General features: G+C 43.1%; 1 protein-coding gene across 1 annotated transcript in view; it reads left to right on the top strand.

The window, feature by feature from the left end:
- LOC308352970 (histone-arginine methyltransferase CARM1-like) overlaps positions 1-12,464 on the top strand; it is a gene marked incomplete at both ends in the record, with an annotated part of 123,475 nt that overhangs the window by 85,217 nt on the left and 25,794 nt on the right. The window contains one exon of the mRNA XM_080819496.1: positions 778-868. Within this exon, the coding sequence (XP_080675622.1) occupies positions 778-868 (91 nt within the window). The remainder of the gene's footprint in view (positions 1-777; positions 869-12,464) is intronic.

Below are 12,464 nucleotides of genomic sequence, written 5' to 3' on the forward strand. Positions count from 1 at the left end.
CTCCAGTTTCTAAGGCGATACTCATTTCTGAAGTAGGGTTAGTAGTTCCTCTTTGTTTTACGTGCCAGATCATTAATGACTATGAGAAAGAGTCTCCCTAGAAATGACAAGAATAATAACATTGATTGCTCTGTCAGCCCGCTTGGGAATGCCGGGCTTCAGGAATGCCAGGCTAGGTGTTTGCCCACTACAGAACCCGCCTTTCCTTCCCCCTAGTGACTGTGAAGGTCAGGAACAACATACAAGAGTGGGTGTCCCAGCGAGGAGGATGGCGAACCACCCCCCCCCCCAGAGAAGCAGAGCTTCCAACAGCACTTTAAAAGATCATCAACATGATTACACATGGACAGAGTCTGAGAATGGAAATGATAATGGGAAAGAATGATGGGAGGTGAATTATCTTCAGAGCTGTTTTTACAATAAATAGGATTTTTTAAAAATGAAGAAAGTGCATAGAATTCCCAGCCCAGGGCATACAGAAAGGGAAAAGCTGACAGCAGAGAAGGCGGGACGCCGGGTTAAATGCCTCTCCTAAGACTCCGCAAGCTTTGATCATAGCATAGCTTTGTGACTGCGTTAGGATTCTTCCTTATTTTTCCTCCAGTCTTCTGCCTGATTTTTTTAATCCTTGCTCTGAGGCAAAATTGTATTTCAGCCTCTTGGGTAATAACTGAAATAGGACGAAAGAGTGGCGTTGGTCCGGTGGCGGGTGAGTGTCCCCTGCAGTCAGAAGGTGGCGCTTGTCAACGTCTGGGTCTGTTGTCTCTTGCTCATTAGGAATGATGTTCCCGACATTCGGCGACATCCACTTGGCCCCCTTTTCTGACGAACAGCTCTACATGGAACACTACTCCAGAGCCAACTTTTGGTAATGTTCTCTTGTCTCTTCCATTCTTTTTCCTTTAGAGTAAGCCAGAGTTTCTGGTTTGGGTTTGCCATCTGGGGTTATATAAATGGTGGGAGGTGGGGGTGGGGTGCCGTGCATTGTGGAATGTTCATCTGGACCCCTGGCTGCTACCTACTTGATGCCAGTAGTGCCTTTCCCCTAGTTGTGACCACCAAAAATGTCTCCAGATACTGCCGAATGTCCCAAGCAGAGGAAGGGGGCATAAAGTCATCCCCTGTTGAGAACCCCTGGAGTGGACAAACCCGGAAGCTCCTTAGCAGGTGGCCTATAGCTGGAACGACAGCATCCTCCCCCTACTGCGACCCCCCCTTCCCCCTTTCTGCCACCCATTCCCTGGGCTCAGGGCCGCGGCTTCTGTTAGAAGGGACCTTGGTCAGAGGACAGGGCAATCAGTACATCTCAAGGTAAATGAGTCGGTCAAAACATTTTTCTTGGAGTTTTCGCACTAATGGGCTCTTGGCTTTTGGACATTTCACTTCACCTTTATAGATTTGGTTTCTTCATTTGGAGAATGAGAACTAATACAAAACAACCGGTTCTAAGCCAGCATTCCGTCTGGCATTGTTTTTTGAGCACTGGTTTTTGTAAGGAGAAAGAGGGAAAGAGAACGATGATATTGGACCCATGGGAGGGAGGAACAGAACAGACAGCATCCGAGTGGGAATGTTAGGTGTGTAGGAGGACAGGAATGTGCTGGCAGATGGGTGGGGAGGGATGCTAAAATGTAGGCTCTGAGTTCCAGCTGACGTATGCAGAACCTTCCAACACGCAGATAGCCACAGCTGATTTCTGGGTTTTTTCTCTTTGTAATCCTGCCTCTTGGTGAAGAAGCAGCCAAAATGTACTTTGGTTTCCCAGGCTACAAGTTCTTTGAAGAGTAGGGTCAAAGGGCTAAAATTTATTCTTTCTCTCTGATTTTTTTTTTCTTGCAAAATAGGCTTTCCTAGCACAGATTTGCATTTCATGGTTTCTGCTCAGTCTGTAATTTTGAAACTCCCAAGCCACATGCTTCCTAATGGGGGTGAAAGCCTCTTGGTGTGTGATGGGGGGCACCGTAATTATGATCATTGTTTTCTGAGGTCATGCTGACCCAGAATGTTTATATTTTAACCATAAACTTCCTGAGTCGGTGACGAGGTTGGAGAGGCAGGGATTCCAGGTAGCAGAATCGACCAGATTACTTCCCCCAATGGGACAGCAGGGGAGCACGTTGTCCTGGCAGTGCTCGCGTGACTTCCCAGCTGTACCATCTGCTGCCATCTTGGTACCTTGAGAACGAATGTTAATGATCACAGTGGATTGGCTAGGCTCACCATCAGCATACAAACATACTGCTATTTATTCCATCTCAAAAGAAAAAATAACCTTTTTTTATCTCTCACTTCCCCAGTTAACCACCACCCATCTCTCTTAGTCCCTTTGCTGCAAAATTCCTCAAAAAACATTCTCTCCTCCTAGTCTCCAAGTCTTTCCTTCAGTTTCTCTCTTAAGACATTCCTCCATGAGGCTCTTACCAAGGCCACCAGTGTGCTGACCTCCACGTTGCTAAACGGTGTCCATCCTCCCTTGTCTGCTTATTGAACCCAGTACCTGTATTTGAGCAGCATTTGAAATGCCGTGCAATCTTTTAATTTCTCTTCTGCCCCACTGGTCACTTTTTCAACAAATCCTTCATTGGTTGTTGCTTGTCTCCTTCACCTGCTGATGTTGGAGTGCCCCAGGACACAGTCTTGGACCTCCTCTTTGTCCATTTATTGCCTTGGTGAGCTCACCCATTCCTTAGCTTCCGATGCCATCTGTATGCTAATGATTCCCAAGGATATTGTCATCTAGCTCACACATGTCCTGGGAACTCCATATTTTTATACCCAGTGGCCTCCTGGACATTCTGCCTTACCGAGACTTACCATCCAAACTCAACACCTCATCTCCCCCATTCCCCCCCACCCCAAATCTGCTCTACTCATAGTCTTTCCATCTCACTTGATGATAACACTGTCCTCCCAATAAGAAAGAAGGGCCTCCATGAGGCTGAAATCATGGAGGCCCTTCTTTCTTTGTCCCCATATCTAAACCATCAAGAAATTCTGTTGGCTCTACTTTTGAACTCTACCCAGAATCTGTCCTATTCTCATTATATTCTCTGTTCTCCCTTGTTCCCAACACTGTCGTCCCTCATCTTGAATACTGCTATAGCTTCTTAACCTGTCTGTTCCCAGCATTCCCAAAGCCTTCTGGTAAATTCTGTCCGGTCTTGTTTCTCATTTCCTATGACCGTGTTCAGTCAACTCCAGCCACATAGGCGTCCTTGCTGATTTTCAGGCATATCCAACCACCTTGGAGCCTTTGCTTTTGCTCATCTTTCTATGTGGAACACATTTCTCCCAATATTCATGTGGCTGATCCCTTCATCTACATAAAGTCTGCCAAAACGCCAGCTCTCCTGGGCATCCTGTTTAAAATGGTAGCCACAGCACTTGCCATCCCAATCCCACTTTTTCTGCTTTGTGTTTTTGATTTAGCACTTACCACTTCCCAAAAGACATATAATCCCTTTATTTATTATTGTTCATTGTCAGCATCCTTCCTGATTGCATTTAAGCACCACAAAAGTCCAGGTTCTGTCAGATTTCACTAATGTATCCTAAGCACCCTCCATCCCAAGTGCCTGTCACATAGCAGATCCTCAATAAATATTTTTGAATGGGTAAAAACTCCAGTAATCTCAAGTAAGTACACCAGTAATTACTATTAAGAGGTTAGGTGTCATCTCTTTGATTTTTAAAAAAAATTTTTTTACAAAGTTAGGATAATACCATAAATCTCATTTTGTAGCTCTTTTACTTTTTAAATTTTTATTTATCTTTATTTTGTTTTGATTTCAATACCTTATTGATATGTTCTCATATCTTCACAATATTCTCTTGCTGCAGAGTATTTCTTTTGTGACAATATCATAATTCATCAGCTTGAGCTCCAGTGCTAAATATCATTTTAATTGCTTATTTAATCCTATAAATTTTATAAGAAACAACACTAAAGTATTGTTTCTGTATTCTAGCAGAATATAGAATGTTATAAAATTTTGTATCCTAAATTCCATAAGAACACTAAAGTGAGCATCCTTTTATAGAAATCATGGTTTGCATTCTGATTATTTCCTTACAATAAATTGCTAGAAGCAGAATTACTGGACCAAAAGGTGTGAAGAAGGATCTTTAAAAAAATTATTCTTATATATTGCCAAATTGCCCTGTAGAAAAGTTTTACCAATTAACACTTCCACCAGAAGTATATGAGAATGTCTGCTGAGTCTTGCCCATACGGGCTATGTTTTTTTAAATGCCAATTTGATTCAAAAAAAAAAAATGGTGGCCAGTTTATTTTTAATCTGTATGTCTTTGGTCGCTAGTGCATTTGAACGGTTTTATTTTTAGTCAACAAACACACAAAAAAATGTTTTAAAAAACATATAGTTAACAAAATTCACAGCCTTCACTCTTCTTGTAACTCCCCTCCCTCTATGAAGAGGTTTCTGTGTTAGGCGACTGGATGCGGGCCTTTGGTCGCATTGGTGTGGGGAACAGGTGGTGAAAGTGCTCACAGTTTTCATTAGAAGAGGCAGAGAAGTGGAAATGCTGGCAGAGAGGAGGGGGAGGGATGCAAATGATGATGACGATGATGATGGTGGTGGTGGCAGTTTAGGTATATGCTCAAGAAGGGAGCCAAGAAGCTGAGGGATAACTGGCCAAGTCAGACATTAGATATAACCAGTGATAAGTCCTCACCTGACTTTGTCAACAATGACACATGGCCCCAGGGACTCCTCACTTCACTTCTAAAGCCTAACCCTGGTTTTTCTCCTTCATTCTTGGCCCCGACCTTGTCTCCTCCACTGATTCTTCCTCATGACCTAAGTCTTCGGTGTTGGATTGATTCCAAGTTGGCTCTTAGTGTCTTCCCCTTTTTGTCTCTACTCGCCTCCTTACTGGTCTCATTGCATGTTCTGAGCTGTAAGTACTGTCTTTATGAAGAGACTGTCTTTTTTCCACTGTATATTTTTTCCTGTTTTGTCGAAGATTATTTGACCGTAGAGTTGAGGGTCCATATCTGGGCTCTCTACTCTGTTCCACTGGTCTATATGTCTGCTTTTATGCCAGTACCATGCTGTCTTGGTGATCACAGCTTTGTAGTAAAGCTTGAAATCAGGTAACGTGATGCCGCCAGTTTTATTTTTGTTTTTCAACATTTCCTTAGCAATTCGGGGTCTCTTCTGATTCCACACAAATTTTAGGATTATTTGCTCCAGCTCTTTGAAAAATATCGGTGGAATTTTGATCGGAATGGCATTAAAAGTATAGATTGCTCTAGGCAGTATAGACATTTTGACAATGTTTATTCTTCTGATCCAAGAGCATGGAATGGTCTTCCATCTTTTTGTGTCTTCTTCAATTTCTTTCATGAGTGTTCTGTAGTTCCTTGAGTACAGATCCTTTACCTCTTTGGTTAGGTTTATTCCCAGGTGTCTTATGGTTCTTGGTGCTATAGTAAATGGAATCGATTCTCTAATTTCCCTTTCTGTATTTTCATTGTTAGTGTATAAGAAAGCCACTGATTTCTGTACATTGACTTTGTATCCTGCCACGTTACTGAATTGCTGTATGAGTTCTAGTAGTTTGCGGGTGGAGTCTTTTGGGTTTTCCATATAAAGACTCATATCATCTGCGAAGAGAGAGAGTTTGACTGCTTCATTGCCAATTTGGATACCTTTTATTTCTCTTTGTTGTCTGATTGCTGTTGCTAGGACTTCTAATACTATGTTGAACAAGAGTGGTTAGAGTGGGCATCCTTGTCATGTTCCTGATCTCAACGGGAAGGCTGTGAGCTTTTTCCCATTGAGGATGATATTTGCTGTGGGTCTTTCATAGATAGATTTTATGAAGTTCAGGAATGTTCCATCTATCTCTATACTTTGAAGCGTTTTAATCAGGAACGGATGCTGGATTTTGTCAGATGCTTTTTCTGCATCAATTGAGAGGACCATGTGGTTCTTCTCTCTTCTCTTATTGATTTGTTCTATCACATTGATTTGCGAATGTTGAACCATCCATGTAACCCAGGGATGAATCCCACCTGGTCATGGTGGATAATCTTTCTGATGTGCTGTTGGATCCTGTTTGCTAGGATCTTGTTGAGAATCTTGGCATCCATATTCATCAGTGATAGTGGTCTGAAATTCTCCTTTTTGGTGTGGTCTTTGCCTGGTTTGGGGATCAGGGTGATGCTGGCTTCATAAAAAGAGTCTGGAAGTTTTCCTTCTGCTTCAATTTTTTGAAACAGCTTCAGGAGACTAGGCATTATTTCTTCTTTGAAAGTTTGGTAGAATTCCCTAGGGAATCCATCAGAATCCTAGACGAGAACATAGGCAGTAACCTCTTTGATATCAGCCACAGCAACTTCTTTCAAGATATGTCTCCAAAGGCAAAGGAAACAAAAGCGAAAATGAACTTTTGGGACTTCGTCAAGATCAAAAGCTTCTGCACAGCAAAGGAAACAGTCAACAAAACAAAGAGGCAACCCACGGAATGGGAGAAGATATTTGCAAATGACAGTCCAGACAAAAGGTTGATATCCAGGATCTATAAAGAACTCCTCAAACTCAACACATACAAAACAGATAATCATATCAAAAAATGGGCAGAAGATATGAACAGACACTTCTCCAATGAAGACATACAAATGGCTATCAGACACATGAAAAAATGTCCATCATCACTGGCCATCAGGGAGATTCAAATTAAAACCACATTGAGATACCACCTCACACCAGTTAGAATGGTCAAAATTAGCAAGACAGGAAACAACGTGTGTTGGAGAGGATATGGAGAAAGGGGAACCCTCTTAACACTATTGGTGGGAATGCAAGTTGGTGCAGCCACTTTGGAGAACAGTGTGGAGATTCCTCAAGAAATTAAAAATAGAGCTTCCCTGGGACCCTGCAATTGCACTCCTGGGTATTTCCCCCAAAGATACAGATGTAGTGAAAAGAAGGGCCATCTGTACCCCAATGTTTATAGCAGCAATGGCCACGGTCGCCAAACTGTGGAAAGAACCAAGATGCCCTTCAACAGACGAATGGATAAGGAAGATATGGTCCTTATACACTATGGAGTATTATGCCTCCATCAGAAAGGATGAATACCGAACTTTTGTAGCAACATGGACGGGACTGGAAGAGATTATGCTGAGTGAAATAAGTCAAGCAGAGAGAGTCAATTATCATATGGTTTCACTTATTTGAGGAGCATAACGAATAACATGGAGGACATGGGGAGATGGAGAGGAGAAGGGAGTTGAGGGAAATTGGAAGGGGAGGTGAACCATGAGAGACTATGGACTCTGAAAAACAACCTGAGGGTTTTGAAGGGGCAGGGGGTGGGAGGTTGGGGGAACCAGGTGGTGGGTATTAGGGAGGGCACATATTGCATGGAGCACTGGGTGTGGTGCAAAAACAATGAATACTGTTACACTGAAAATAAAAAATATATATATAATAATAAAATAATAAAAAAGAACCTACATCTAACAATAATAATAAATCTAATAATTGTTCTCAATGCTACTGAAACATACAAATAAATCAGGTGTTAATAAAAAAAAAATACTGTCTTTATGCCAGCAACTCCTGTAGGGAGAACTCCAGCCTAGAACTCTCCCTGGAACCGTAGACTTCAGGTGTCCAACTGGCTGTCGACAGCTCTACTTGGATGTTGTCTCTTGGGCATCTTAAATTCAGCATGTCCAGAATCAAGCTGCTAACCTTTGTCACCAACCCCTGCTCACCGTTGCAAAACACAAACGCAAGCAAATCAAAAAAACCCTGCTTCTACTACAGTCCCACAAGCCTTTCAACTTATTTCCTCTTTTTAAACAGCAACCAAAATGATCTTGATAACGTATATTTCAGATCACAGTCTTCCTCTGCTCCAAACCTCCAGTGGCTTCCCACCTTCTACATCATGAAAGTCAAAGTTCTCACCACTACCCATGTGGTGTCATCTCTTCCCACTCCTTTCTCATCCTCTCTGTCCTCACTGGGTGGTTTCCTCTCTTCCCCTTGAACCTACTGGGCTGGCTGCCACCTCACAGCCATGCACTCTACCAGATACGCAAGTTGGCCCCATGGCTCCCTCTCACCTTCTTCAGGTCGTAGCTCATGTGCCATCTTCCCAGGAGACCTGCTGTCAGTTACAAAATGTCATCTCTTTGTTCCTGGAAGTCTGTATCCTGCTTCTCACTTCGTTTTCTCGTACTCCACTTAACCATCATGCGCTGGATTATATGTCTTTACTTATTTATTTAATTTATTGTCAATCTCCCTCCTGAGACAAGTTCTGTAATATCGGCTATTGTGTTTTGCACTGTGTCCGCATCATCTAACCTAGCTAATAGGAGTTGTTCAATGGGCTTTTGTTAACTGAAAGATAAATGCATTGACATAAAAATTCTTTACATATTAAGAATGTTAAGACTTTGGTGTATTTTCTTCAGAATTTTCAATTTGCCCTGTAGTCATCTTTGTGATAGTTTTCACCACAAAAAAATTAAAAATATTTCTGTGTTGCTGGATCAACAAAGATTTTCAGTTTCTAAGGCTAGCATTAACTTCTATTTCTTTCATGTTTTCATTTTTTCCATTTAACACTTTAAAAATTTTACGTTTAACTCTAAAATTCATTGTCATTTAAGTATGTGGTGAGCACAGAATTTTTTCCCTTCTCAATAACCAGTTATGAGGCTTTCTCAGTAGACAAGACTACTACATTCTGATGTTAATACCAGTCACCTACAAAATTAATAATTTCCTTATTTTATTAATATTTCTTGCCCCTGATTAATTAAGATTCTGAAAAATGCCTCCAGAGAATAAGGCTCAGTCATGAAGAATCATCGTTCCCTCCTGTAAAACTTCCTTATGTGGCAAGTACTCCTGCCATTATTGAAACTATTTGGCTCAGGGGTTTTAAGCCGACTCCTTTAAATACAACTTTAAATTGATTCTTGTATCAAGAGAAAAATATACATAGGATCGATTAAGAGGAGCAAGCAAATATTCTCAAGAAGTTTGAGATGGAGCTAGCTTGCCGTATTCCCTTTTTTACAGCTCTGAGACACAAAAACGTAGGCAAAATAAGGAGTAGTTAAAAGCTGGATGCCTCGGACTCCAGAGCCACACTAAACTGTGCTGAATCCTTGGTTCTGTCCATTACTAACTGTACAGGTTTAGCCCAGGTAATTCAGTCTCTCTGGGACACGATCTCCCTGTTCCTAAACTAAAGATCCTAATATTCCCTACCTGGGGATGGAGGCTTTCAGAGATGGGGCTTATGCTTGTTCATTGCTGCCATCATAGCCCTTTCTTCACAGGCCCGGGCGAGGGTTCTGCCAGAGGCTGAGTGTATCCTGGTTGTGTATTCAGGGACTCGGAAAATAACCTCACGGTGGATCGGAACCCATCGGATCCCTATGTGATGGACTTGGCCTGAAAGCTTATTTACTAGCTGTCCTCCAGAAGCCTTTATTAACCAGAGGCCTTCTGAATCTCCTTGCATCGATATCAGCTCAGCCTTCCTAGCGACATATCTCAGATCCTCTGGAGAGAAATTGGAGAATGTGAACCACGTGTGCTTGTGGTGGTACTGCAGCGTGACTTCTCAGAAGCTGGGCCTCCATCTCATTGACCAGTGAGCTCTAGATCCATAAACTGTGTCTGGAAATCAGACCTGAATGTCGGATGAAGGACCTAACTTTTCGCTGTGACCCCTGACATCATCCGCCTACCAGCCAACAAATTTGTTGTTGTTGTTGTGATATCATTTGAACACCATCCTCGTTAACTACACACCTCTTTGACTTCTCAAGGAACACTAAGATCTATTAACAACCACCACAGGTCAAGGTGCCCTCACCGTCACTCTAGCCTTGCTTCCCAATGCTGTAATAATGTCATTCTTGACTCTGACAGTTAATTATTGCTCTCTTGATTCTGGCATCTGAAATTCCATCCCAGCTGTGCTCATTGGGAACACAGTGTGATGGTGGCGGCAGCAGCGTCTTTGATCTACTGAGGACGGCCACCCTCAATTCCCAAAGATGGCACTGCTCTCCTACTGGTTCATCCCCTATCACCTTTAGGAACAGAGGGTTTCCTGGGCCTGTCCTGAGAACACAGTCAGGGGAGATGTTCTTATGTCTTAAATGGTAGAGCCTTCTAGCATGTCCATCTCTCTGAGCCTTCTGACTCCTTCCTTACTACTATGCTACAGAAGTTCTGAAATCTCCACTTCATTGACTACAGGCCATCATGATGACCAAGCTACAAAGTGACATCTTAGTGGACTGTTAAGTCTCGTATTTTGCTAGAACCCTGAATCCTGTGAGTGCCCATGTTGATAAATTGTGCTGTATCCTGACTTACATTCTACCCTTCTCAGTCTAACACCCTTAACGTGCCCTCCTGTGCATAATTCCCTGGTTCTTAGCAGAAAATACTATCCAGCTTGTGCAGTTTCTCAGGTATGGAAGTTATCCTCGCCCAGAATAGGCACTGTACTTCCTGCTCGGGCTGTGCTTGAGTTATCAGCCTGGCAGCCATGGAGACCAGTAGCCTGAAAGCAGTGGGCAAGAGTGAGGCTGATCTTGAGAAGAACAAAACTATCTTGAAAGACACGGGCTTCACGAGAGGTGGTTTTGTGCAGTCTTTGGGCAGCTCTTCTGCTCACACGAGATGGAGAATTCTGCTTCTGTTGACTAGAAGTCTTCAGGGGAGTTGGGAAGATGTCTTCAGGATTCTCTGCCATGTTCACTCAACTGTCTCAACCCCAGGTCTCATGGCCCTGCTCTTCTGGTCAGGGCCCCAGCTGTCAAGGTTGCACCTCTGCAGTTCTTCTACTATTGCTGTTTTACTCTCTCGAGCTTAGCTTGGGCTCCCCAAGAAACTAGGTGTAAGCCACAGTTTATAAGCTACCACTTCACTGAGGAATGTAATCCCAGCAAAACAAGAAGGAGGAGAAATAAGAATGAGTCAGGGAAGGAGGGAGGGCTAATGCAAAAGTGCATTGCTGAGCTCACCACCGCATGCTATCAAACACCAAGAAATTGCTTGATCCCTCAGGACCATCTCAAGAGGTTGAATGAACTACAAGATAGTGTATATAGAGGATTAGGGAGTTTTGCCCACCAGCTGTTTTCTCCCCAGTGGTCAGTTTTTCACCCCTCAGCACTAACAAGCCTGCACTTCGGGGTTGTGCCTGTGTGGACACCAAATGTGTCTCATGGTATCCATGCTCCCCACCACAAGTCAAGAAGAATGCCCTGGGGCAGAAGTGGGAAGACACATGGTAGAGGCCTGAGGTGAGGCACTGTTGGGTTATGCCCGTGAGGGGTCACATGAGCCCACACCTTGGCATAGCAGGTCAGAACATATGACTGTGGATTCTGAGAGGATCTGAGGTGGCCCTTAAAATGGGAAGTACCACTTAAGGAACCAAAAGATGCTTTATAGAGAATTATGAGTGGATGGTAGGCATCCATCGTGCTTGACAACCTTCGTGCCAATTGAGTAATGTGAGGGATGCCCCTGGTGGATGTCCTGGAGTCATTTGTTCTTTGTGGAAATCAGAAGTCCGCGCTTGCAAAGGATGAGGTAGATGAATGCGAGATTTCTGCCGTGGGCAACGCGATCTCCCTTCCTGCACCTTTCCACTCTCGAGTCTACAGGGTGCCTTACTGACCATGCTGTGCTGAGAGACACATTATTTTTAAGGAAATCCTTTCAACTGAGTGGACAAACTGCTAAATCTACCGTGAAGGTAATGGATGGCTTGTTCCCAGGCCAATTCCGCCCCCAAACTGAAATTTCTACTAAAGGTTCTTTTGGCATAGCTAGAGTTTCAGGCCTTCTGGTCTTTCCCAAAAATATATTTGGCCCTGATAGTCACTGGTACACAGAAACACCATGTGGACCAAACAGGAACATTTCAGTTTGCAACGTGACGTGACCGAATTTCCGTGGGAACCCAAGTATATGGCACAGACTATCAGAGAGAAGGAACTTTTGAAAGAAAACTACCATGACCAGTGCAATCACGTTTGGATTTTCATGTGCCTTGTGCTTGTTCCATTTGTATCTTCATGGTTGCTTGCATTAGCATCTCATTTCAGCCACTAGTATTTGTTCTTGATATTCTCTCTGCCTCTCTTTTTATATCTGCGGCTCTTGAACCCATCTAGCTTTTGCTCATGGAAGAAACAAATTCTATATTCGTCTTCTTTGTAACCTACGTCAGACTCCTAGTTCTTCCATACCATTCCATCCCTGGGCTTGTACACATCCAGACCTTTATTTTTTTTCTTTAACCATGTGGTCCCTATTTCAGTGTTACAGATATAGTACAAGTGTCCCAGTTAGAAGGAGTTCAAGTGCAATGCCAAGGTTGCACACTGGGCTCAGGAAATTAACAGGGAGGTTTGAATGGAGAAGATGACTCCAGTATGC

This window comes from Martes martes, assembly GCF_963455335.1.
Source record: "Martes martes genome assembly, chromosome: 12".
Lineage (NCBI taxonomy): Eukaryota > Metazoa > Chordata > Mammalia > Carnivora > Mustelidae > Martes > Martes martes.